The 27765-nt window shown below is 38.5% G+C and overlaps 3 protein-coding genes across 7 annotated transcripts in view; 1 reads left to right on the top strand and 2 right to left on the bottom strand.

Moving 5' to 3' along the window:
* Positions 1-27765, bottom strand: part of LOC134811421 (uncharacterized) — a 102415-nt gene that overhangs the window by 14206 nt on the left and 60444 nt on the right. The window contains exons 2-17 of one of the 5 annotated variants that reach the window (XM_063818221.1): positions 18179-18390; positions 17969-18065; positions 17730-17880; positions 17499-17597; positions 17071-17237; positions 16548-16747; positions 16311-16399; positions 15914-16159; positions 15260-15412; positions 14896-14950; positions 14636-14767; positions 14355-14451; positions 11560-11767; positions 11161-11318; positions 10502-10571; positions 9269-9418 (exon numbers count right to left, since the gene is read on the bottom strand). In XM_063818221.1, coding sequence (XP_063674291.1) covers positions 9269-9418; positions 10502-10571; positions 11161-11318; positions 11560-11767; positions 14355-14451; positions 14636-14767; positions 14896-14950; positions 15260-15412; positions 15914-16159; positions 16311-16399; positions 16548-16747; positions 17071-17237; positions 17499-17597; positions 17730-17880; positions 17969-18065; positions 18179-18347 — 2241 coding nt within the window. In that variant the 5' untranslated portion in view covers positions 18348-18390. Of the gene's footprint in view, positions 1-9268; positions 9419-10501; positions 10572-11160; positions 11319-11559; positions 11768-14036; positions 14149-14354; positions 14452-14635; positions 14768-14895; positions 14951-15259; positions 15413-15913; positions 16160-16310; positions 16400-16547; positions 16748-17070; positions 17238-17498; positions 17598-17729; positions 17881-17968; positions 18066-18178; positions 18391-27765 lie in introns of all 5 variants that reach the window. The other 4 variants (XM_063818224.1, XM_063818223.1, XM_063818219.1 and 1 more) reach the window with 4 other exon arrangements.
* On the top strand, positions 4614-8204 carry LOC134811510 (nitric oxide synthase, inducible-like). The gene has a single exon (XM_063818358.1). It carries the CDS (start codon positions 4615-4617, stop codon positions 7831-7833), a length of 3219 nt encoding a protein of 1072 aa, XP_063674428.1. The 5' UTR covers position 4614; the 3' UTR covers positions 7834-8204.
* LOC134811703 (carbohydrate sulfotransferase 1-like) lies at positions 18518-22765 on the bottom strand. Its single transcript, XM_063818732.1, has 8 exons — positions 22642-22765; positions 22402-22527; positions 22059-22231; positions 21658-21778; positions 21403-21566; positions 20174-20338; positions 19817-19915; positions 18518-19644 (listed from the first exon to the last, which is right to left on the bottom strand). The coding sequence occupies exons 1-8, from the start codon at positions 22745-22747 to the stop codon at positions 19486-19488; spliced, it is 1113 nt and encodes a 370-aa protein (XP_063674802.1). The 5' UTR covers positions 22748-22765; the 3' UTR covers positions 18518-19485.

The raw sequence follows: 27765 nt of genomic DNA, 5'->3' as shown, positions 1-27765 counted from the left end.
TTCTTTATTGCAACAAACCATTTAATAAACATGCCTGACGTTAAATTTTAAAGTATGACTTTATGCGCAAAATCGGGAAAAACTAGCTAAATAATGGAAAAATCAAATTAATGGATGGAAAATGGTCTCGAAAAGTCGAAAAATGTGACTAAAATCGTTGTAGACTAAAAATTTGCAAAATTTGTGACTCAAATTATGGTTACCAACATTTATTGTGAACCAAATTTATTGGCCTTAAGCTACATATTAGTTAATTTGGAGAAAATAAATATAGGTTGGTTATAAATTTAGATAAATTTAAGGTAACAGAGACTAGGTGCAAACTGTTTGCAATGGCCATAAATATCTACAACTTATGAAGCATCATATTATACCCTTAAATTCTAATTTTTCGAGTTGTCGTCGATATCATATAAGCAAAAAGGATGTATGCCCTTTTTGCGAAAAAAACATGCTTTAGTACTTGAACTGGTGGTACCCATCAGATCTACCTTTGAAGTTTGAAGTAATCAACCGTAAGCATTTGGAATAAACGTAATATGTGAACGACCCCTTGGGACAAAAACAAAAAGGCTTCAAACCTGACAGCAAATTCCTATAACTTGAACTGCTCGTTGCTTAATGAAATATTTAACTATTAATCTCAGCTCCGTCTGATAAGTAAAATATTCACGTTGAAGAATTTTTCTTAGCTTATTTCTAAGGGTGCGTGGCGGCTCGCGATAATCTTACGACATAAGATTCAGGGATCCAAATTTTCATTTTAGTACAGACAATTCTGACTTAAACCAGCTTACAAAAGATTTTTCAAATTGTTGAGTGTCACTAGATGACGCTTATGGCTGACCAACTTTTCCAATATTTTCCACGTGTATGCCCTAACTTAATGGTTATCTTGCAACAATCAAGCCTTAGAAAACTCTATGGTCGATGGGAGTATCCTTTTAGTAATGCTTCTTTCTAAAATTGAACCGATGGATTCCCAAAAGTAGCAACTTTTGGGAATCCATTGCTCGGTATTGACAGCACATTCCTATAACTTGAACGCTTCATCAAATATTTAACTGCTAATCTCAGTTCTTGTTTGTCGAATATATTTAGTTGTGAATATCGTAGAAGGCTGCAGATTCACCAAAAGTGTTTATAAACACTCTTGGTGAATCTGCAGCCTTCTATCTGCAGTCATTGATCATATAAATATGATCAATGACAAAACGTTTGCTGCTAAAATTGTCACGTCAGAGAATCAGTTAATTGGATAATTACCTAATTTGAACCAGTCAAAAAAGTTTAAGTTGTATATCATTCACGGTTTTTGCGGAAAGTTGTGTTAAAGTTGATGCCGTGGTGTCAGTAAAATGGTTCGGATATATATGGACAAGTTCATTTGAGTTTGAGGATATTGGTAAATATAAGTGACCCTATTAAAAAGCACAGTGTAGTTGACTTTGTCACACTATAAAATTACACAAACCCTTGATGGTTAGGATAATCGTCTCATCTTCTAGGCTAACTTTGTCACATAACGATATCTTAATCAGGTGATAAGATATCGCTTAAATACGGCCGGCACGGAAATGGTTGCATCGTCACACTATAAACATGTGACGGAGTAAATATGGACCCCTTGCTGCCGTTTTTGACCAAATTTTTGAATGTCCAGTTGATTGGATGGGTACATAATATGACCATTACCTACATATTTGCCGGCTTTTTTTGTTAGATGGTTTAGGTGCACTCAGGTTTATTCTGTCACACATTTAAGAAAATATGTGAAGAATGTTTAGGGCACCCTGGTAAGCAATGCTGAATAGTGTAGGTTTATTTGATGGCCTGGAAGTGCTAGGAATTGTTATTATATCATATAGTCGTAAGGAATTAAAACACACAAGGCATAAACAAGTTTACTTTGTCACATAATCTTGATGATATCTGAACATGTGTGAAATTTAACAAATAATGATATACCAGCTTAAACCCCTTATTTTACTTACTATGGATCAAACAACACTGCTAGTACCATGCACCAGTGACATAAATCAATATCGGGCGGTAATATGTTAACAGTGTCACAATTAAACTACCGCAACATGGTCAAAAATAGGGTAATTTCGTCAACAAAATTATTATAACTCTGTTAGCTCCTTGCTGGCAAAATAACTAGTATATCGAAATTTTTTTGATGATAAAGTTACATAGTATTCTAATATAGGTATAGTTCTTCATAATAGGGGCAAGACATGTTTACTTTGGCACATCAGTTATTATAAGAGTTAGGTAATCGTCATCAGATTAACAGATCTTTTTCGTAGTTTGGATCGATTAATATAGGCAATAAAGCATCCTATTCCAATTTTACACACTATCTTGATATTGTTGGGGCAGGGAAGTAAATTTTGTCAAATTTTCAGTGTCTTTGACAAATTAATCTAAAATTGTTAAACTTTAGCTCTGATGTTCTGGACAATATTCTACCAATCGTTTCTGAAAGAATCTTGAATTCTAATAGAGTTATAGATCTTCAAAATAGAGGCAAGACATGTTTACTTTGTCACATCAGTTATTATTAGAGTTAGGTAATCGTCATCACATTAACATATATTATGTTGTAGTTTGGATTGATTTATATAGGTAATAAAGCAGCCTATCACCTATGCTAATTTTTACACACTATCTTGAAATTATTGGGGCGGGAAAAGTTAATTTTGTCACATTTTTAGTGACTTTGACAAATTTAACCTAAAATTGTTAAACTTGAGCTCTGATGTTCTGGACAATATAATTTTACCAATTTTTTCTGAAAGAATGTTGAATTCTAATAGAGTTATAGAATATATAGATCTTCAAAATAGGGGCAAGACATGTTTATTTTGTCACATCAGTTATTATAAGAGTAATTATAGGAGACTATTTCATTTTATAATCATTATTTTAAACCTATTTACGATTTCGTATCATTTTTTGTGACAATGTAAACATCAACTTATCTTAACTTTCATCAACTACATTGTCATCATATAAAGTTTTCCCGCCTTTCAAACCAAAATCAGATATAAATAATTCGCCCAAAATTTAAAATTCCATATATTGTGACAGAATTAACCTCATTTCCCAATAACCAAGTGCCTGTATTAGCTAACTATTCAAAACAACATATTTTAGGGCTATGGTTGGTAGATCAACCATCAAATAATGAGTTAAAAGGGTTTTGAGGACACCTCACATTAGAATAGAGGGATGTATTCTGAGTGTGACAAAGTTACCCAAATATTGCCTTGTAACTGTTCGATCCGTGCCCTTTAACCAATGTTGCATCATAATTGTTAGATTGACCTAATCTACTATATTTCAGACCAAGGAATGATAATTAGACAACTGCAGTTAACTAAGTCATACAAAATGTGACATTTGAAACGTTATAGTGCCTAACAACAATAGATTTTCTTTCTGAGCAGTGCATATGGGATTATGGGTTACGTGGCTAATTTTCAGAACTTCTGAACGTGCTAGGTTAATAGATGTTAAAATTAATCCACTATCGTCGAAAACGCTATTATTTTTGTTTACCAATATCCTCAAACTCAAATGAACGTGTCCATATATATCGTCTCGCTTTATATATAGTAAGGATTTCATAATGGGCAGCAGAATTACTATTCGAGTAAACGGCGTACCATGGACTTGTATAGTGTCAACATGATAGTAGAACTTATGGTGTGGAAGACACTTAATACCCATGCGGCCATTTGACGTGCCTTGTTTGCCATAGCTTTGATTTGTAAAGTCCAGCTCAAGTAAGAACTGACTTTACGAATTTTATAGAAACACAGCCTATTCAGATTAGATACGATATCAAGATTTTACACACATCTTGAACAAGATATGAATAAACTTCGTGCAACATTTCAGCTTGATATATCATCAAATGATTGACTTATATCTCAACAAAACAAATTATGCTTTTCCGAAAAATGCACTTTAACCAGGAAATGTTCGATTACAGAAATAGGTATTCTCGAATAAAAATTTTTTGGTGTGGAAACGGTGCGCTAGATGGTCACTGAAATTCCTATGAGGTCATTTCGGTTGGCCGACATAATCCCCTGTTTTGGTGTAAACCCCTTTAATACCATGATCTGAGCACGATAATTAGGGGAATTCGTTCACGTCATAATTCATAAAGATTTTTCTATGGCAGTTCCAATGGCAGTTGAAATACTGCGGAAGCGTATTGAATATTAGCGTTGGAAGATGTATGGCTATATTCTCAAATCTCAGGAGCCAGGAGAACACCGGCCAGCTCAAGTGGCACTATCATTCGCTATTGAAAATGAATCTGACAATCTGTTTACTGGTAGTTAATGTCAGTTCAGTTACGTCAGGTCGAGGCTGGCACGATGACTACAGTCATTAAGTTTTTAATATTGTACTGCCTTATTATGAAACACCCTGAGTGTAATTTTCACAAATTCTCCGATCTATAAAAACGATTACTGTTCTAATTACACACCTGCAAAGCAATTACATAAATGTATAAAAGCTTTCATGTCCCTTACCTTGTTTCAACAGGATTTATATTTCTTATCACATACTAATATTTTGTACCCAGATAATATGTCGTTCAAGAAGAACGTAGAACTGAATGACTTCAGATGTGATGCTTCAGTACCCTTGACTGATTCTCTACACAAAGATAGTCGGGACAAGTTCGGACCCTGGGCACCCTGCCAAGGCTCAAAGATGCTAACTAGCGGACGGGGTCCTCTCACTCAAGCAGAAGCCATCGTCCAAATGAACAAGTTCTTCGATAACTATTACGCTGACTTGGAACTCTGTAACCCCATCTTAACAAAGAAAGTTAGAGTAACTCAGGCATTAAGTACGATGGAGGCCACCGGTGATTACGAGCACACTGCTGAGGAGCTCAGCTGGGCCGCTAAAACTGCCTGGAGGAACGCACCACGCTGCGTCGGGCGACACCTCTGGAAAACCTTGACAGTAGTTGATGCAAGAAAAGCATCATCTTGTCGAGACGTCTTCGATGCTATCTGCAGAAATCTGAGGGTGTCGTATAATGGGGGTCAGGTAAACCCATCTGCCATTGTATTTCGTCAACGATACATGGAAGCCAAAGATACACCGGGAATAAGAGTTTGGAATGGTGTTCTGCTCGCTTTCGCAGGTTTTGAAAAGGAAAATGGAGATGTTATTGGTGACCCTAAGAACGTTTATCTTGCCAACCTTGCCAAGAGTTTAGGCTGGAAGCCTATAAAGGAGGGTAACTTTGAGTTACTCCCCATCATAATTACGGATGCCAACCAAAATACGGAGGTATTTGAGATACCGAATGACATCAAAGGGTATGTAGTCGATATTACTCATCCCACAGAACCAGAAATTACTAAGCTGGGTCTACAATGGTATGCAATACCTTCAGTAAGCTCAATGATGTTAGAGGCAGGAGGTATCCAATATACCTGCAATCAAGTCGCCGGTTTCTTCCAGGACACTGAGATTTCCATAATGAATCTGCTGGCTGAGTCTAGATACAATCTTATGGAACCTATCGGGAGGGCGTTAAAGTTGGATGTTTCGAAGAACTCTACCTATTGGAAATGTACAGTGGCTACGGAACTGACAAGGGCAGTTTACCACAGCTTCAAACTTGCTCGCGTCTCCATGACGGATCACTTTACACTTTCAGACAGTTTCCACCTATTTATGAAGGAAGAAATGAGGACAAGAGGAGGGTGTCCTACAGATTGGCTCTGGGTGGTTCCACCAATGTCAGGTGGTCTGGTACCCACCTTCCATCAGGAGATGCTACGGTATACCCTGTCACCATCTTATGAATACCAGCCAGGCCCTGAGATGTTCTTCAGGAAACGTCGGAACAAAGTATCTTTTCGTGCGTTGGCTACAACGGTCATGAAATGCCTTGAAATGATGAGGGAACGTTTCAAAGAAAGAAAACGAGCGACCATAGTGTATGCCACTGAAGGGGGCACCGCTTTGAGTTATGCTAGGACCGCTGAGTCACTATTCGTCAAGGCGTTTAGCGCGTCTATCCTACCAATCACTTCAATTACCAATAAAGACGGCCTTCAGAAGTGCATTGATTGCTCTGACATCGTTATAGCCATTGCTTCTACTTTTGGAGAAGGAGGACCCCCTTCAATGGCGGAGGAATTCCACAGGAACCTCCTCAACAAATCCTATCGTTTTGACGGCATGCAGTTCGCAGTATTTGGACTGGGATCTTCTCAGTACATAGAAACTTTTGCAAATTTTGGAAAGACCCTTGATAGAGAAATGGAGATCGGGGGAGGAACGCGCATCACTGAAGTTGGATTCGGCGACGATCAAGGGAACCAAAAGCTAGAATTCGACAATTGGATTAAAGCATTGTATGAGAAATGCTGCAAGGATTACTTACCTTTGAGTGGACGGCCACAGGACACTGCTATTGAAGGTGCGACCTTAGACAAAGTTTACAGATGGCGGTACTCGGACAAGAGAAGCCTGAGTGAGTGTTTCCAAGAGGAAATAGGTCCTTCGGAGAAGATGTTCGAGTTTACGGTAAAAGCAAAGAAAAGCCTGTCTCCGGACGGTGCATCAGAGAAGTACTATTTGCTTACTCTATCTTATAACGCCGATCCCAAACGTGACATGCTACTCTTTCTTCCTGGACAACACATAGGAATCTTCCCTAAAAACTTATCATCTGTTAAAGAAAAGATCGTGCGACGTCTTTCTGATGTTCCTTTCAGCAGTATCCCGTTAATAATCGAAGAAAAGATAGCGATCCATGAGCCTTGGCGACAATGGAATCCCAATTATTCAGGACTTACCATAGACGAATTCTTTGGCAATGTGGCAGATCTCAAACAAATACCAGCTAATTTACATGAAACCCTTGAGAAAGACGACAAAAATGGTGAGAACGGACACAAAACAAGCAGGGAGGATCAATTAGAAGAATTGGACAGCGCTAAGTTCATCGGGCAAATACCCACAATCAAGAGACGACTTTTTAGTATAGCCTCGTGTCAAAATGATAGCCATACCCTGAACATTTTGATTGCCTTGCATGAATTCATGAGTGACGGTAAGATGGTCAGAGGATTGACCTCTGATTTCGTGAGACAAGCACCCCTGGGCGAGAAGATTCAGGGTTACCTCTCCAAAGGTGACGAGCAGATGAGGCTGCCACAGGACTCAAGACTCCCTTTGCTTCTTGTGTCAGTTGGATCTGGCTTTGCTCCCTTCATGTCGTTTATCGATGCCCGGGAACGAGCTGCCCGTACAGGCATTAAGACAGGACCCATCTTCATCTTCCACGGCTGCAGATACAAAGAACATGATTTCCTTAACTCACTGCTGGAGAGTGCTGCTACTGTGCTGAACATAAAGACCTTCAGAGCCTACTCAAGATCAGAGCCAGACTGCAAGAAACCCGGTCAAAATGGGAGAGTAGAGATAAAAATAGAGGCTAAGAAAATGTTCAAGAAGAGTCGTGTCCAAGATCTCGTAGCAGCCTACTCGAGAACAGAGCCTAACTTCAAGATGCCCGGTCAAAATTGGAAAGCAGTGAGAAAAACAGGTCTCACGACAGTGTTAGCAAAGAAGGGTTATGTCCAGGATCTCATAGCAGAGCAAGGAGAGGTTGTAGCTAGAGTGTCTCGGGATGGTGGTTACATGTACTCGTGTGGAGGAAGTGAGGCGGTGGGTGGAGTCAGGGGTCAGCTGGAGAAGACTCTACTGGAGCAAGGGTGTGTTTCGCTACAGGAGATGATGTGTCGCAAGCGGTACCAGGAGGAGAAATTCGGTTGAACATTTTACAAACTTGTAACAGTTTTGTTAAGATAAAGTATTGTTCGCTAGAACTGATGCAAATGTATGGAGGCCATGCGTGTATAATAACAGTTCATTACACGTAAAGCTACGCCTTTGCATGCGCATGAAAATTAACTTGACATACGTTACTGATTATGAAAAGGTGTTTTACAAAAACTAATAACCAAAATTATTGAAAAATCTTTTGTAATTACCGCATCAATATCTAGATATGCTAATTCTGAGAATAAAAACAGCTAACTGAACTATTTATTTTCTATCGATAAATTAAAATCCAATATGAAAATTTAACATTGCTTTGAAATATAAGATTGTTTAATCTATATTGTTCAATATATAACATTTTATACTCGTTGTTTTATTCTATATACCTTGCAAGACATATTTAAATGGTACGAAAGTCGGTGGTTTTTCGAAAAAAAAAACACCATATTTTCGGATTACCAAAATTTAGGGGTCAACATCATTATTTTCCCCAAATTATTTTTCACGTATTTTCCTTAGTTATGGCTTTATTGATTTACTATCAGCTGATCAAAATAGTAAGTTATAAATATGATTCATCAAACAATTAATGAACACTAAAAGATTTTTGTATTTAATTTTCTCAAATATTGGGTTTCATTTTTTGTAAAATAAGGAGATAAAAAAATCCCAAAATACCATGATTTGGGGATTTGTGGCGAAATATGGCGGTTTTCGATAAAAATTCCAATATTTTCGTTCCCAAATCATTTAGGTCACCGGAATTATGTAGAACATAAATATGTCTCATAAGGTACGTGAAAATTATAAGAAATAAAATTTGCACCGCAATTGTGTGAAAAATATTTGTAATTTACAATGTTTCAATTTCAAGGTAGTTCAACGTTCTTAATCTGTCTGATACTATCAATAATCTTGTCCTTGAAGGACGAGACGCAGTGTCTGGTACCCCGGCTCACATTCATAACTACACTTCTTCAGCTTCCTCTCTTGTTTTTTGCCCCTCTTCATCGCCCCCTTCAAAGCTCTCAGATAATATAAATAACCAGAATTACATCTGAGATTAAAGTTGAAACCTCTAGCTAAGCATTTCTTAAGTAATGCTTTACCACCTTTTGGAAATCGTTCTTCTTAACTATTGCATCTCATTGGTTCCTGAAGCCAGGACGTTTTGCTTGTTTATTTTTCTACCTAACGCGGGAGTTCCACGGGCGTATATTTTAGCGTTACGTAACAGAGACAATACTTTTAGACTTAAAGTACGTGAAGCGGTCGTCCTGCCGCCGTTCTAGTTTAAAGACAGATAAACTTTTCGTTATTTTCACCATATTCGCTACGGTCTACGTATCGCTATCAATAAAAGACCAAATCAACATAATATTAATCATCAATAATAATAAAAACAGGACAAAAGTTTTAGACGCACCTCGCCGACCTCGTCCGGGTCAAGTTCTTTAATTATTTTAACTCTTGTACTTTCGGGAACGCAAGCGGCCAACAGCTCTATCTCCATCGCTGTGGTAGTCAATTTTGGCCATCCGAACACGTCTCGTTCGCTTACGCAGTGAAATAATCTCTGGAGGGGTTTTACAGTAATTTCATTATCAGTAATATAATAATTATAAAGATCTTGTATATTTGTAATGTCATCTTCATAATTTAAAGATGAATTTTTAACTTCGAGTCAACGAGTGGCACTATAAGTATAGGGGGGGGGGTCCAAGGGGAACTTTGGGGAACTTTGGGGAACTTTTTTTTGGGGAACTTCAGGAAACCTGGGGACTTTCCCAAAGTTCCCCAAAATTCCCCAAAAGTTCCCCAAAAAAATTATCAGATTCTACCAATGATTGTAGGTATTGTTTTTTGTTCTTTTCGTTTATTTTATATATTTACATATCTATACGTGCTCTGCATAGAATTCATACAAAATTGAGCAGTAAACATAACTATATTTGAATTGCACCGAGCAATTATAAATGATGATACAGGAGTTGAACCAAATGTAATGCAAAAAATCAGATAGTAAGGCATAACTTACAGCTCTATTGAGTCATGCTGCAAGTATCAACAAGTAAGTTAAGATTTAATACCTTATAATAACATACATGTTAACATTAATGGGTATTCATGTATATTTTGGCTATTAATGTAAATTTTGAATAATTTTGGGGAATTTTGGGGAACTTTGGGGAAATTTTTTTGGGGAACTTCAGAAAGTTACCCAAAATTCCCCAAAAAAAATGTCATGCCAAAAAAATTATCATGCTGCAAGTATCAACAAATAAGTTAAGATTATACCTTATAATAACATACATGTTAACATTAATGGGCATTAATGTATATTTTGGGTATTAAAGTAAATTTTTAGTAATTTTGGGGAACTTTGGGGAGTTTTGGGGAACTTTTTTTGGGGAACTTCAGAAATCTTGGGGGACTTTCCCAAAGTTCCCCAAAGTTCCCCAAAGTTCCCCTTGGACCCCCCCCCCCCCCCCAAGTATAGTAATGTCAATGTCCCGAGCCTACTCGGGACATTGACAAATTAACCTTATTTTTAACGACCTTTGAAAGCTTTTGACGAAATATAATTGATAAAACATGGATTATTATAACTAAATATGATTATTATTATTCATTACGATTGAAGAGATCTGAAACTAACCTTTAACCTAGGCAGATCGTGTTCCAGCCTGGTCAGATCAATGCTGTCGAACATTGCCAGCGTCGCCGGGCTGAAATTTAGAACCATATATTAGAGTATTAGGTTTCATGATGACAATAATTCTGATGGGCTTATTTTTGGTCGCACCGAGAAATGGCGGAAAAGTTGAAAATCTTTCCGCCAAACTCATAAGCTCAAACAGATGATTGTAAGCAGCAATCTTCGACGGAAAGTTCAGATCCAACATTTCTTCCAAAAACACCACTCCCTTCTTTTTAAACCAGTCTTTTAAAATGTTAGCGTGTTTAGTGCGTGATTCACTTTTAGTACAGAAATGCATAATGAATGACAAATGCAGGATAGTTAAAATCTAAAATTGAAACATGATGAAGACTCAAGACTGTTAAAAGATGCGATTTGTGGTTTTATCAATTTTATTTACAGTGAGGAATTGTACGTGTCGAGTGTACGCAAATAGCATGCGACGAAAATTTGCTGACCATTGAATATCATTCGTTCATTACTCGGACAATTCGAATTTCAATAAATACAATTTTTGATTTAACCGGTTCAGAATAACTTAGTGCCAAGTTTCGTAAACCAAAATTCAACTTTAAATATTCCTATTCAGCGATTGCAATCTTGCGGTCACGACTTACTCTTTATGAGACATGTGATCGATCAGAGTGGCCATGACGGCAAACGTATGGAACGAAATTTTCTCTTTTTTGAGTCCGAGGAGTAACTCGATGAACTTCAGTTGTTTCCGTGTGATTTTGGTGCAGGATTTCATTTGAGACAGCGCCCTTTTCATCTCCTGAAAGATTTACATTAAGTTAATTTTGATATCAGGGACAACGGTGCTTTAAGAAAAGTAAACTATTTTAAACAGTCCTCGTTCACAAATAGCAGAATAGCGAATTACTAATCTTCTTTTCTTGAAACAAGAAGAAGGGATCTGCACGCAAACAAACACGGTCTTAAATCTCCAAGTTCACCCACTACACCAAATAACAAGAGAATACTCTGTGCTAACAATTAATACACAGTTAATAAACCTGGTGTGTAAGGTAGGGGTGCTCCTCCTCAGCCTGGTAATCTTTGAAGATCTTGTTAAGATAGTTTAGTCTCCCCTTATCCACTATAGTAAATCTCTGAAGGATCTCATCAACATTTTCGTCTCCGTTCAGTTCTTCACTGTTCTGGGATTCCATTACCTCTTCCATCTCCTTTTCCAGAGCCTTTTCAATTGCCCGCTGCTTCGCTCTGAGGGGGGAAATGTTAGAAATCATGCCAAAGTAGAAATAACGAGTCTGATTTCCCGGTGTTAGATGTTACACCATCATCTGTAAAAATGCAAGTCTGAACATTGCAGAAACCAGGATAACAGCTGGTATAAAATTACTACAACAACGTTGAATGAGGGAATAGCTGAAGATTACATCAGTAGTCAATACTATTGTCAGAAATATAGACCTAGCAGAATGGAAAATCAGCAGTTTAATATAGCCTGATGCTATCAGCGATCAGCAACAGTCACTCTACAGACTACAATTAGATTAACAGTACATATTTGTGATCTTAATTTAATATCTATGAGAACTAAAGATCACATGGTAAACACCAAATACAAGGTCGAGGTTCATTTTGGGCCATTATCTCTTTCGCTCTACTTCATAACAACTTACTTCTGCTTGAATTTGTTTGTTACTCTCTTCAAAAGGAAGGGTAACCCAATAGATAACATGACCCTTCTATCAAAATCATCATCCACAGCAGCGGATAGAGCCATTATAGTGGTACTATCAACTGTAGCCACACAATCTTACTTCAACGTATAGAGGAAAAGCAAGGAAAAAGTAAAACAAAAGAAACACCAGCTTGTATCGTGGGAAATGGATTTAGAAACACCAATGTCCAATATATGCCGTCTTGATTAAAAAGTTGTCGGTGATTGTGGCCGGATGCACCGATGCAGATCTCTTTGAGCGATGGAAGAGAGTAAAGCTGCATGCTTTTTCGCGTAATATTTGAAGATTTATGACTCAGTCACCACATTTTATCATTGTTGGTTAGTATCAAATTTAACTGTTAAATGTATCTATCCTGCTATCAGTGAATCAGAGCTACTTATTTCTGATGATCACGCAACAATTTTCATTGAAAATATTAAAACGCTCACCGTAAGAAAGCTTTTAATTTGCCCGGATAGAATGAATAATGATGATTAAAGTAAAGTATTAGTAACAATCTATTGTATGCAATCAGGTGGATTGTTAGAAGTATTACGAACATAGGTGAGAACTTACTGGTAGTGTTAAGTATCAGATGCTTTTAAAGCCAATGTCAATCTCAGAGGCAAGCACAGACGATCCACGATTTCCTGTTTTCAAAGCAATTGTCCACAAAAAGATATCGCAACAATATCTAAATCTGAAGAACGTATACTGCAGTCTCATTGATCATCGGAGCTCGCAAGAATAGAATAAAACAATTACACGAAACTGTTATCAGCCGCGGCGCTCTCACCACTTGGACACACTACATACATGATTTATGGCCACTTTTCTGACTAATGAAATAATAAGGCGGTCTGTTACTCCACCAATGAACACTCGCGGAGACCGTCCAGACACAATCAGATCGGAGCACGTGACTCAAGCAGAATCAGTAAAATGTAAATAAGTGCTTGTTAGTTCTGTATCGATACTTTAAATTGCGGAGATAAAAAGTCTGATGAACGGACAGATTGTATCGATAATAGAAGTGCGTCTGTAAAAAACAGGAAACTTCTTCAAACTGTTGAACGAACAGATTGTATAGAAGCGCTTCTGTAGAACAGTAAACTTCTTCAAACTGTTGAACGAACAGATTGTTTAGAAGTACGTCTGTAAAAAAACAGGAAACTTCTTCAAACTGGTGAACGGGCAGATCGTATAGAAGTACGTCTGTAAAAAACAGGAAACTTCTTCAAACTGTTGAACGAACAGATTGTTTAGAAGTACGTATGTAAAAAAAACAGGAAACTTCTTCAAACTGGTGAACGGGCAGATTGTATAGAAGCGCTTCTGTAGAACAGGAAACTTCTTTAAATCGATAAAAGACCAGCTTGTGCTGAAGCGCTTCTGTAGTACAGGAAACTTCTCAAAATCAATGAACGAACAGATTGTTTAGAAGCACATCTGTAAAACAGGAAACTTCTTCAAGCTCTGCTGCCAGGGTGCATGACTTGAACTCGGCTCTGCTTAAAATGTTATCAGCTTGTGCTTTAAGTGATTTTAATAGCATTGAAAATTGGTGGTCAAGATATAGATTGGGAACGTAAGAATTGCAGTAGTCACTGGTTGTCTATCAACAGCACAAAGAACAAGAAGATGCACTAGCTTGAGGGAGCTCAAAAGTGCAGAACAGACAGGTGTAAAATGTTCTACGGAGTCTTCTATTCCACATTTCTGTTCTATTTCTCTAAACTATATACAGAAGGCCAGGGCTATGAGGATGTCATGTCCTTACAAAGAGAAGGTGTACGAATTACCGCTCGCGCTCCTGTTTCTCCAACTGACGGTCCTCTTTCATCTGCCTGAGCATCTCTTCCTCCATAAAAGTAAGGCGTTTCGTACGAGGAGGTGGAGCGAGCTTCGCCTTCTCTAAAATACATGCACCAAATCACAATTACATTCTGCAATAAGGGAATATTCTACCTTAACTTACCCATCAATCAGCTCCTGAGCTCCATCACAAATATGATGTTCCTATATGATCGATATGTAAGGAAAACATTTTCTAGATACCGCCAGATCGATGGATAAGTCAAGACAGAATCCCGGTAAGATAAATATAAAAATACCATTACCTGGCGGCTGCCTCGGCCATCTTGCCCTTGATAAAGTCGTCCTCAGCAAGGCGCTGCATGGTTACACGAGCCGGCGGTTTCGCGAGAATCTTTTTCGCTGGAAACGGCTGGTCATCTTGAAATCAAACCCTTACCCACAAAAATATCATGGCATTTAATTGTAAATCGTAGGTTCAATGCTGAGACCGCATGTTTAAAATGCAAACAGGGCTTAGTCTTATGCGAACACGTAACAGTTCGAAAAATAGACAGCTAAGAAATGTTTGAGAAGTAAAGGGAACCTGGGGAGGTAAGAGCTGTAACAACGGGAGGTGGGGGTGTGGGAGTCTTCTCCACTATAATAACAGGTGGCTCTGGGGGAGGCGTCGGAGGTGGTGTTGGAGTAGGCGTTTTGACTTTAGGCTTGTAAACATCTGATATACTGGAATTAATCGTTTGGTATTGAGTATTGGACCATACTAAAGCGGTGATTTCATATTTAATTAATGATAATCAGTGAATAGATTTGTATTTCACCATGTTAATGAACACTAAAACTTACAAACAGCAGGCGGAGTCTCATCAAGGTCATCGTCTTCTGTTGCTGACAAGGAATCCTGAAATATAAGAAGCGTTCTCTAAATATTGTTCATATACTCCCGATCTAACTATGGTGTGAATAATACACATTTTGATGTTCCACTACGAACTACTCGCCGCCATTTTCTAAAGCTGCGGCATCATCGCACAAAGCAGTCTAATATAATATATGAAACAGAAGATCTTGTTAAGTACACAAATTCCTTGCAAGAATTTGTTCTTTGTAGTACTAGAAAGCGATCAAAGGCAATAAAACTAAAAGAACAGAATTGATCGTATAAGATTTTGAAGTGGTAAGACAATAAAGCGTGTTGTTGCAACACTACCTCTGAGGACCAATTGTGTTCCTGCTCATCCTCATCCTCTTCTCCCCCTAACTCCCCCTCTCCTTTTTCCTCGTCGTCAGTATCGTTCAACATGGCATTGATCCCCAAAATATCATCACTTGGAGCCAGCACACTCCGATCTGTCCCACTGGTCTACAAATGCAGTTGACGGTTTCATGAAACTTCAGGAACATGATTTTTAATTTTTGTTTGAGCGTTCATGTGTTCGGAACAGAATGGAAGCATCTCCACTGCGATACACACTGGATTTGATTTGACTGGCTACAGTCTAGTTTCTTCAGTAATTGATGCAGTAGCCGTTAAGTGTGTGAAACATGGTTTAAAATGGTAGCTTGAATATATCATGCTTGTTGTGCTTGTAGGCATCAAATGAGAGCGTGTACGCTCGTTCTATAGTCTCTATATCTTATCTACAAACGAATTGCTGTAAAATTGTGTGAACTCATGCATTTCACATCAAGCCGGTGCTCATTATTGGCAAAAACATGCAAAATAGGCAAAAGGCTAACAAAGAGTAAAAATGCTTCATGCAAAGTCGGGGTTCCATTTTGAAAAAAAATACGTCGGATATCCGATCAGTGACAAAGACATGCACCATTTAACAAGGAACTAAGTTTCTCATGCTGAGGAAACCTTGCCGGAGTGGGGGATGTCACTGCTGTGAGGAGGTCGAAGGGAGTCCTCGGACATGGCAGAAACAGCAGGTAGACTTTGTCTGCTCTGCAGCTTTGGTGTCGGAGTTGGCAATATGTCTGGTTCAGGTGAGGGGATGTAGGCAGATTCTTGTTTCACTTCGAGGGCGGAAACAGGAGTGGGTTGAGGTGGTGTAGTAGATGCCATCGTAGAGGTAGAAGGAGTTGTGTCCGTAGGTGAATTAAACTAAAGAGGGTTGAGGGTTGCATGCTTTGATTAAGATAAGAAAATTATTGAATGAACTTTACCACGAATATTATGGCAATAAGTATGATCTGCCATTTGAGAAATCGTTTAGTTAATATTCTCCCATTGTGCCGATATGAATAATATGTACCTGAAGGGGGCTTATATCGTCATCACTAGAACTATCGTCTTCATTGTCAGCCTCACCACTGGAGTCCCCATATTCCGGACTTTCTGTCTCTGTATGAAATACAAAAAACCTATCATGTTTAGTCAAATAAAGACAAATAGATAAATGAAACAATTGGTTAATTTATCGGATCAGATTGTAAGATTAACCAGTAAGATTGAGTTGAACGAATCAAATAACTAAGTAAGATAATCCTACCCGTGGTATCCTCAGTGTCCTCTTTTAACTCTCCCTCCGTCAAACTGTGAAGGAGGTTAGCTCTCTCCTGCTCCCCTGTCACCAGGGTTCGCTGTGAGGGCAGGTAGTCGGTGTCTTGATCCCCTGATTCCCACAGTCCGAGAGCACTGTCTCCGAGAGCACTGTCCCCGAGGGCACTGTCCCTATTTGCAGATATGCTGCTATATCGTAGTTATGTAGAAGAAGCATGCAGTATTTTGTATGGAACATGCAATTCAGAAACCACTATGTAGAAATATACATCACAGTCACAACTCACGATTCATACAAATTCAGAAAGTGTTCTTGATTCTATGTTCTGACATAAAGTATCCTGTATGAATAACGTCTAATCTCTCAATGAATTGAGAACAATTACAGTGAATGGAAATTGGAATGGTTTGATCTTATCGTAGTACCGTAGTAAGGTATTATTAAATCTACAATCAGGTTTATGAGAATAGTACAGAACCAAGCGATATAAGGTCAACATTTCTCAGATTACCTGCCAAGAGGAGAGCCCATGCTATCACCTTCGTCCCCGCCAAATCCAGCTCCATCAATCGCCAACCTTTCACGTCTCATCTTAGCATCTTTCCCTAACGTTCGCCAGTTCTTCAGACTTCTGAGTAGGATGGGACGGTGTTGTTCCAGGATACGCTTTATCTCCACCTGCAATCAGGTGACGTTAAAATATGTGGTTGACTGTTCGAGTGTTACCAGTTAAGTTAGGTTTCAACGTGCAAATTAATATTAGTTTTTCGCTCGCTGCACCATGAAAATATATACATATATATGTAGATTGCAATAACAGGCAATAAATAATAATATGGCTGATATTTGGAAAGCTGCAGCGGATTGGCGTTCAGATTGAATGGACACTTCTGCTTCTTCTAAAGAAAGGTTTAAAATACATATTTGAAAAATAGTAACCTCTTTTTCGAGAAGGTCTCTGTTCAGGTTGGCTTGTTGTACGGTGAGCAGTGCTTGCCCCAGATTATACAAAGCGCTTATCGGCAAATGTGAACCCTTCTGTCGAAAAAAGAAATAGATAAACGCAACTTCGAATAACGATAGATTCCCAAACTTAAACCGAAATTATCAAAAATACCCAGATTTAAAAGAAGAATCGTTAACACAATAAAATAGGCCCCCTTAACTTACCCTTTGGTGGCCAGCTGCATGTGCCCCCTTTCTGCCGGCTCCGCCTTTCCAAAGACTGAGATCTGTTTCACTGATCATGGTGGGTGATCGTATAGTTTCTCTAATTTTAGCAGGATGCGATGCAAGATCAGGCAAAAGATCTTTTACATACCTGGAAAAATGATATAACGATTTTGTATTAAACAGTATGGTCAGTGAAAAGCATAAGTATAAAGGATGGTATTATTTGCTCAACATACCTCTCTATATCTAGCATGTGCTCATCTAGAAGAATCTCGTCGGCAACCCGATCACACAAGCTTCTGTCTTCATCATACCGGTGTATTTCTTTCGCTGCTGTTTTTAAATGATTATTAGAGGGGATTTCAAGGTAGGGGAGAAAATGAGGGATCGTGATCGACTGTTTAACTTCTATTCATCGAAAGTCAAAGTTGAGAAGAATTATTAACCTTTGGGTTTGATAGGAGGTAACTTGACGTAGTCTGACTTTCTGATACGGTAAACTTGTCGAGGTTTGTCTGTTTCATCCTCGACAGGTTTGAGAGTTACAGGTCGGGGTGCTCTTGTGGGTGGAACACTCCGGTCCTCTCTTATGGGGCGCTCTAGTAGTGTCGTCATCTCTCACATTTCCGGGGGCGCTCAACTTGTTACTGGTTTAGCTGTGTACTGTTTAGTTAAGGCTGGAATTATTGACAGGTAATTGGAGAGCAAAAATATTTTAGTTCCATCAATTTCGGACATTTTAATTTTAATCAATAAAAAAGTGTAAAAAGATTAAACAAGCAATTCAAAACGTATACTTTCTGAAATTAAGAGCTGTAATTAGATGCATCTAAAAATTTATCCAACATAGTACAAAATACAAATACAAAGACCATTGTCAAGGCAGCAAATTGATTAGGTCAGAAGCGAGATTAAGAGTAGTCAGCAGTGACAATTGCAACTGAGACTACGCTATCAGACAATCTCACCGCACACATTAAACTTAATCAAAATAGATTTAATTAAACAAGTTGCCGATTACTGTAGAGTCGGTCGGTCCAATCAGACAAAGTTTTAGGATAAAGTTAGGAGAATAGTAAGTACAGGGGGCTCTACGGTCTAGTGTGAGTTGTAAAGTCGATTTGTAATTTCACAGTAAAATACCACTGATCAGGTTTCTAACCACAAACAGAAACACCATTAAAAGGTCCCACAAATGAAATGAACTATGAGAACATACAGAGTGGAGGTAAATGTGCTCTGAAGACTGACTATAAGAGGATAACTGGTAAATGGTGACGGTAAAGACGATATGTCATCAAGGTACAAAGGTCAATGTTAAGAGAAAATTATCCTCTGATCTTGTAACAAGTAATTACACAGCTTATATATAGAGCTAATGATAATTTACTTAGAACACTCTGTAACACTGTATAACAAGCAATCGACCTCAATATAACACAGCGGCTGTTTCTTCGTATCTATCTGTCTACTGCTTCAGCCTACAATTCTAATTAAAACGTCACGATAGGAAGTATTGTCCAGGTATTCAAGCAAGCAAATCAACTATACTGTGGACACTTATATTAAACAGACGTGTAAAACACGATAACCGATATCAGAAAAGGAGAATGGCCCGGTTATTTGAGTAGCTGCTCGGCGGCTGCTTGCCTCGTCATGCACGGCAGTCCACGTGTCCCTGCTATTGTAATCGTCTAACTTGTGAAGAGGAGCAAATCATAAAAACATAAATTATGCAAGAAGTGATAAGTTATCAGGAGAGTGTGGTGTTGTAGTTCAGAGTTTTTAACAGCTCAGAACAAGCAACGGTTGCTGCTTGGACGTGTGAGGTTTCCATGGTTTGCATCCACTTTTTGTATACTGCCCGGGAGTTCTTCATTGTGTCATACCCACCAGACTCTATGCTGGATGCCTGAGAATTGAGAAAGGGGAAAACATTGAACTCATCGGTTTTGCTAGGACTGATTTTAATTACACCCTTCAGCTTAATCGAAGTATGACTGACGGAAGGATTGCATGGTCAGAAGGTCATTACCGTACTACTACTGGGGATCAAAGTTCCAAATCAATGAGCTCTAACTTACTTTGGAGGACTCTAGAATGTAGTTGTACACGCTGATCGAGAATGTGATGTCCAGTTGTGAGAATAGATCCTTGATCGATGTTATAGGATCTTCTGCTATCTAGAAAAAGGGACGTTAATTGGCAATCATACTTGATGATGACTGTCATTGAACGACAGTATTCATTTATTCAAGTTCAAAGTTCCGATTATATATACTTATAAATACATTTGATACATATTTTGTTCTAACAGTAACAGATTGTTAGCATATTACAAAAATTTAAATTAATATCAAGTTTATTTCCAATAGACTATATAAATGAGCCTTGGCCTCAATTTTGAATTTTATAAAGTTGATTAAAGTTTATTTACTCACATCCTCATACTTGACGGTCAGAAGTCTCCTAGCTCGATGAAAAGTTTGCAGCCCCTTAACCAACCTGGTCCGATCCTCACACAGAATCCCAGCAGCCCTGCTCACATCTTCCACTGTAAAGTTCGTTGTTGTCACCTCTCCGGGAAAGAACCTCTGGAATGTTCCCTGAGGCAAAACTTCTCAATCTTGAGTTTACCTAACTTTGTCCTGGTTTTACTTTGTTCAGAAATGCTGCCTCTAGACACGGGAACTACAGAATCGGACGCCTCTAGACGCCTCTAGACACGGGAACTACAGAATCGGACGCCTCTAGACGCCTCTAGACACGGGAACTACAGAATCGGACGCTTAAAATTGTGAGAATTATCGAATAAATAAATAATCTTCTACCTAGCTTCTATTGTGTATTGGGTCATCGACATTATATTTATATTAATTAACCAATCATCTTAAAACAACCACTCTAATTCTGGAGTTGCACTGCCATAACCCACCTCCATTATACGCTATGCATACTTAAACGTCTAGAAAATTCTATCGTGGTAGGTTATCATATATAGCAGACATATTTTCAAGAGACTAGGAAAAGATAAGGGAATATATAGAGAGATAAGCAGTATCGTGATTCGTGTCAGAGGATTGCTTATTACGTCGACACTGGCACTGTTACTTCGCCCGAAGATGAATGGCTGACAATAAAATCACATGATTATGTTACTCGATGCTCAGTGGACGATGCGTTATCTTGCTCGATGTTTATCGGCTAGCAGATTGATCATGTGATCGAGCAGCGATCCAATCAGAACATCCGTAGTGACGCGGATGAACCAATCAGAAGGTAGGAATATTTTCAACAAGGATTAAATCCCCACCCTGTTTATCTTGTTACTTCGTTACGTATCGTTAAATTTGTCTTTATTTAATTCGAGATATCAGAAAGTTTGCACAAGATAAGGTAACAGCAGAGGTGTTAGCTCATCGCTCCTCGGAATAGGAACTTACAGTATCTCTGTCCCCATGACCATCGCATTCAAGAATCTTTACTAATAGGCTGTGCAGGTAAGTTATTTAATTCGATAGCGTCCTTTGTTAATTTAATAGTCTTTTGCTTCAAATCAAGCGGTCGTTCCATTCGATGATATACAATCAAAACTTCTCAAATGAAAGACCAAACAATCATGCAATGTCGAGTATTCAATAGAAATATACTCATAAGAGGCGTTTCTCACCATCCTTGAGTTGACGGAACCTCTCGGATCTCTAACAAGATGGACCACATCTAACTCGCACCCTGGGTATTTGGTCTGCAGTCTTTCTAACGTGTAAATGTCTGCTATCTTGACCACTTTAGCTACTCTTGCTTTAGCTGATAAACACTGGTCCCGAAGGTAACCTAAAAGTAACCAGATTATCTTCGGCATTTCCAATTAAATCATAAATCACGAATTATGTTTTGTGTGAACGAGGAAACTAATATACTTCACCTGTATCCACGTTGTAGAGCAAAGTTTGAGCTCGTTGCCCCACACTGCTGTGCTCCAAAACACCATAAGAAGGTATTTCGCTGTCAAAGTTGCAGGTGCAAATATTGTGGAGAATTTCAACCTAAAAATAGGACTGACTCGATACCTCTACGTACAATCTTGCCTGAGTGGCTGTAAAACTCTAATTCTATATGAAGCCATGCCACACCATAAAACGAAAATTTACAAAACATTTAGTTTGTGAAATATCCACATCAGCTCCGGAGAGCCTACGCTCGAGAAAGACGTCTAATTCTATTGGATAATTGTGTGAAGACTGAAGAACATGAAAGGCGAAAGCCTGTTTAGAGATACCACTCTGAAGAACGATGCAGCCAGATTCTCTGGTCAAACAGACAAACCTGAGCATCGACAGTGGAGAGAAGGAGGGATGATGACTGATATATCTTGGTGTGTAGCGGTTCAAACAGATAGAATATCTCTGGATCGGAGTTGAAAATGGAGCCCAGCCAACTGGAACCCGATCTTTGTTGGGAGAGAATAAGAGTCAGCTGAGGTCGGAACACCGGAGCACCTAATCGTTTTCAGCAGTTAATGGTAATCGTTTTACAAATCTGATTCCTAAGCTACTTTCTGTTCATAAGTTATTAATATGTGATTTTTTCAGGAATCGGATTTTATGTGAAATAATGTTCATTGGTGCCCATGCCAGAAGTGTAAGATAATGAAAAACAATTAGCTTACTATTAGTCAACGAAGATTCGATTGGCTGTGAGATCTGCAAAAGGGCATAGCAGTAAACAGTGAGTATTATGAAAACAAGAAATCCAATAACTGCAGCATTTGAGTTAGTTGTCGTCCCAAGGAAACCTGTGTGAAAGAAAAACAAGAGGTAAGAGAAAAGAGTTCTTTATCAGCTTTATTATATTAGCACACAATAAAATGTTGAACAGAATGTGTGTTTTCAGAGAAAAAGAGACATACTGTAAGAGGGTTTTGGCATGTGCCGATGATGTCGTACCATGCCCCTGTAAGCCTCTATTGTGTTGAATATGGGAGAGATCAATATAATGGTGTTCACATACGACATACGATAACAACGTTGAGAATAAGTGGGAATATAAATTACCAAACTTACCATACAGAGCTGTAAGCTAACTACGAGAGCAGCAGTACCTACAATTACCTACAGCAGTAACTACAATTCCAGTACACAAGTCACAATTCATAAGTAGTTTTCTACTTAAAGTGACGATACTATCTGTAACCAGTTTAATAACGGTCTTGAAGCTAGAATTCATTTAAATCGTCCTGTTCACAAATTGTGTGATTGTTTTTAAGTTTTTATACTTTATAATAGGCGAACAACTCCATGTTGATGATGGCGATAGGTGTTCACTGTCCAATTTACAGCATATAAGCTAGTTTTTGGTAAAAACGAGTTGAATTCGGCTAATATTATATTAGCCGTGTGTTCTAAAAGTAGAATTAAAGAAAAGTAAGGAAAAGTCGATATAAGATAAACTTGTCACTATATAGTGTTGTCATTATATAGTGCGTTTTGCACACTATATAATGAAAAAGATCAGCTGTCATTATAAAGTGCTTGTCACTATATAGTGTTGTCACTATATAGTGTGATTACCGACTCGGAGACCACAACTCCGGTCCTGGTGACGTTTGTTGACATTTGCTGATTACTCTAGTATGATTGTAGTGACACATTCTAAGGATTGATGCAGATGTCGAAAAGAAGTAATTACCCAGTAATTGATATCTCGTAACGCCGGCCCTGTTCACTGTTGTGTCCGAAAAATGGAGCAGTTTACGATTGTTACATTTTCCAGGAATCCGATCTCAGTTTGTAATGACTTAGTGATCGTCTTGTTCGCTTCTCATATTATATTATTACAGGACAGCTGTCAGCTGTAACACAGCTGTCAGCTGCACGTACTAATAATAAGCAGAAAACAGAGCAAGGATTGGGACAATTCTCAGAATCGACGGCACTTGTGACTTGTCTTTGTCACAGCAGACCATGTTCGTTGAATTCAGAGAGCATTCATTGAATAGTGGTCCAAAGTAAGTCACCAGAGAAATCAAATATCAATACCGTGCGGCGTGCCGTCCCAACGAAAGATAGATTCAAAATTCCGAAATAGTAAGGGGAAAAGTGGTCGATTTAAGGGTTCCGTTGGATCGGTTTGTTCACAACGATTTCTCAACGGAATATGGTAGTTAAGACCCTTACGAACATAATTAGACTTGTTGCCAATTTTGTATCTCGCCGCCACACCCTTTTTTTGCCACGCCCATTTTGAGGGTCTCGCGTGTAGTGAAAATCAGAGTTTTTGATAATTTTGGTCGAATTTGTCATGCTATATATCAAACTAGGGGTTTTAAGACTCGAGAAACACGTTGCAACTATCTGTTTAAAGCCAATGTGCTCAGGAACCGCGTTCTCTGATATTATCTAGATTAGAATGAAACTAACTATGATAAAATGGGTGCAGTTACATGAGTACTTTGCGAATACATATTTCCATATTTAGCGTTTTGTTTAATTATTCAGTCTCAAGAACTTAATTACAATGTTCAAATACTAAAGTTAACTGGTTTCACAAAGTCTGGTAAACAATTAGACATTAAGCAAAAGACAGTCCCTGGCATTCCCACGCTGCATATATGCATATATATTACACATATATTTGTGTATGCACGATGGGATAAGATGATCTCTAACTTGCTGGGCTCATACTATCGGAATGCTCTGTGGAGGAAGACTTAAACTCGAAGTGTATGGGGCGTAGGCCCGCCCTGCCTTCCCCAGGGATGCCCGATAGACGAAGATCTCTCACATTTTTCGTTTTGAACTGCAATCGGTACGTGTGCTCTTTTTTCAACTTTTTATAATGCCATGAATATTTGTGCACAAAGAAATTGTTAGAATTCGAATTCAATCGAACTTACTTTTTACTTTTGTAAGTTTTTAAATTTAATTTAACCGTCCTCACTTTCAGAGTATTGCTATTACATGATCTTGTCTAAATTGAAACGTCGTCGGGTCGACTTTACACTAGATAACTGCATTCTTTGCCAAGAGGTGCATGGCAACCAAACAAAAAGTAAGTTTAAATTGATATATATATATCCCGCTTTGTTTTTTCAAAACTTTTGTATACGAATAACTAGTTGCAGGAATTAATATCAGCAACAACATTTGCTATGTAATCGTCCAGTTTTTTCTTTCAAATGTGCAGTACCGAATATCGATATTGCAGTGTAAACATCGTACATGGTCTAATTTATGTCCTCTTACTATATGTATAAGTTAATTGTGTTTGTTTCTAGGTTGCCCAAGCAGTGTCGAAATTATCGACAAGCTTCTTAAGAATGTCCATGATCGAGCATCTTGGGGAGACCAAAAGGTACTGGAGACGTGCCAAATTCTCCTAAAATCTGGCAAAACTGCTATTGACCTGCTATCTGGCTGGTATCATCGCATCTGTTATCAGGAATTCAGCTCCATAAGTAAACTTCAACGGTGCAAACGGCGCTACCAAGAATCGATTGACTCAGGTACGGTCTATGTGCTTTTTGTATAAAGTTTATGCAACGTATTTACTAAGCCACCATCTTCTTACTGGATTCTGATTACCAATTAAGGCATTTAAAAATATACTGACTCAAAATTTTACAGGTGCCTTTTGTCCTTTAAATTTAATTTATGAAAATTACATAATTGTGCATCCTGTCGCTGTCTGACAGTTGCAAACATAGAATTAAATGCAAAACGCGTATTGATTATTTTATTTTCTCAGGAGAACCCTGTCAGCTAAATCGTGGTCCAGGAAAGCCTGCTAATAAAGATCCCCCGCACATCTCTCCTGAACCTCATGAAGGAATACTAACAAGATCTCAAGCATTGCCGTCTTCAGTGTTCAGGTCAGTTTTAGATTTAAAAGACTGCAGCACTTTTTGTTTTAAATTGATAATAATTAAAACAAGGTCATATTGTGTTATCTTATAATTGTTCGTGTAGGAGTACGTTATTTGCTTGATAAAGTCTGTTCATTTGCGTGATATTGTCCCTTTGTGCGTGATAAAGTCTGTTCATTTGCGTGATATTGTCCCTGTGTGCGTGATAAAGTCTGTTCATTTGCGTGATATTGTCCCTGTGTGCATGATAAAGTCTGTTCATTTGCGTGATATTGTCCCCGTGTGCGTGATAAAGTCTGTTCATTTGCGTGATATTGTCCCTTTGTGCGTGATAAAGTCTGTTCATTTGCGTGATATTGTCCCTGTGTGCGTGATAAAGTCTGTTCATTTGCGTGATATTGTCCCTGTGTGCGTGATAAAGTCTGTTCATTTGCGTGATATTATCCCTGTGTGCATGATAAAGTCTGTTCATTTGCGTGACATTGTCCCTGTGTGCGTAATCAACTCTGTTTATTTGCGTGATATTGTCCCCGTGTGCGTGATAAAGTCTGTTCATTTGCGTGATATTGTCCCCGTGTGCGTGATAAAGTCTGTTCATTTGCGTGATATTGTCCCTGTGTGCGTGATAAAGTCTGTTCATTTGCGTGATATTGTCCCTGTGTGCATGATAAAGTCTGTTCATTTGCGTGATATTGTCCCTGTGTGCGTGATAAAGTCTGTTCATTTGCGTGATATTGTCCCTGTGTGCGTGATAAAGTCTGTTCATTTGCGTGATATTGTCCCTGTGTGCGTGATTAAGTCCGTTTTTTGCGTGATATTGTCCCTGTGTGCGTGATAAAGTCTGTTTATTTGCGTGATATTGTCCCTGTGTGCGTGATTGAGTCCGTTTCGGTTTATTTTCGTGATATTGTCCTTGTGTCCGTTTAGCCGTGTTGCTGGTGATGTAATTGATAAATATTAACCCTAATTAACTGTTAATTATTATTAATCTTAAAAATAAATTCAGGAGTTCAATTGATTCTATTTTATTTCTGTTCGCAGATCGTGTGTGTTCTGCCTGGGGACAGCTGATACACTGCATCTCGTTCTCACTCTCCCTGTAAGTGAATCATTTTGTCGTATTGCTAGGGTCACTACTGATGAACAGCTTGGGATTCGCTTGAGAGCTGTCCCAGATGCGGTTGCTGGAGATATCATGTATCATAAGAAGTGTTTGGTTGAAGCAGAGAGAAATGCCGATCAAATTGAACAGAAGAGGGTGCAGAGTACCGAGCCAGGACAGGCCGTAGACCTTGAGTTTCTTATTTGGCTATTAGATAAGTGCGAGACTGTCGGTTACAGAGACTTTCGGACCAATACCAAGGAGCTACATAAACAGTACGTCACCATTTTTTCGCACCATGTTCCTGTCGATGAGAGTGTTCTTGGAGCAAATAAGTTTAAAAAGCACATTAAGGAATTGATTCTTGACAATCTAAGTGGTATAGTCTTCATCCCGAACACACTAAAAAATCGTCCTGATACTGTATGTTCTACTAGAGTTGTCTCTTTTGCAGTTGATGCATTGATTGAGGATCTTAATATGTGGAATATTCGTAAGGCAGCACTTGTGATTCGAAAGTCGATGGAGGACGCAGAGCTAAGCAAATGGACGTTTACAGGAGATTTTACCTCATTCCAGTCTCCTATTGAATTGAAATCGTTTCTGAAATGGCTGCTGTATGGTGATGTTACCGGCGATCTTACACAATTTAAGGCTAAAGAAACCAGCAAGACAATAGATATGCTGTGTCAGCTCATCTCCATTAACACGAAAAGTGATCGATCTGTGAGAAGAAGCTTAGCCAAAGGTGATGTTAATGGCCCACAACAGCGATTCCACAGTAATGAAACCCCTTTCTCTGTTGGTTTAGGACTCTCCATCCACAACAGTACTCGGAGCAAAAAGATTATTACGGAAACGAAGGGCCTTAACGTTTCTGAAGACTACAAAAAAATAAAGCTCATTGAAGATTGCATCGAGAGTTACGCCAAGGTACATTGTTTAGATGAAAACAACTGCTACGTGCCTTTAACAATCTGCAAAAAAACAAGACCCTATTTTGCCATTGATAACTCTGATTTCCAGCGGGACAGTAAAGATGGGAAAGGTCAGCTCCATGGTACATT

Source organism: Bolinopsis microptera, chromosome 2 (assembly GCF_026151205.1).
Source record: "Bolinopsis microptera isolate Bmic1 chromosome 2, MBARI_Bmic_1.0, whole genome shotgun sequence".
Lineage (NCBI taxonomy): Eukaryota > Metazoa > Ctenophora > Tentaculata > Lobata > Bolinopsidae > Bolinopsis > Bolinopsis microptera.
This window is presented reverse-complemented; position numbering and strand designations above follow the sequence as displayed.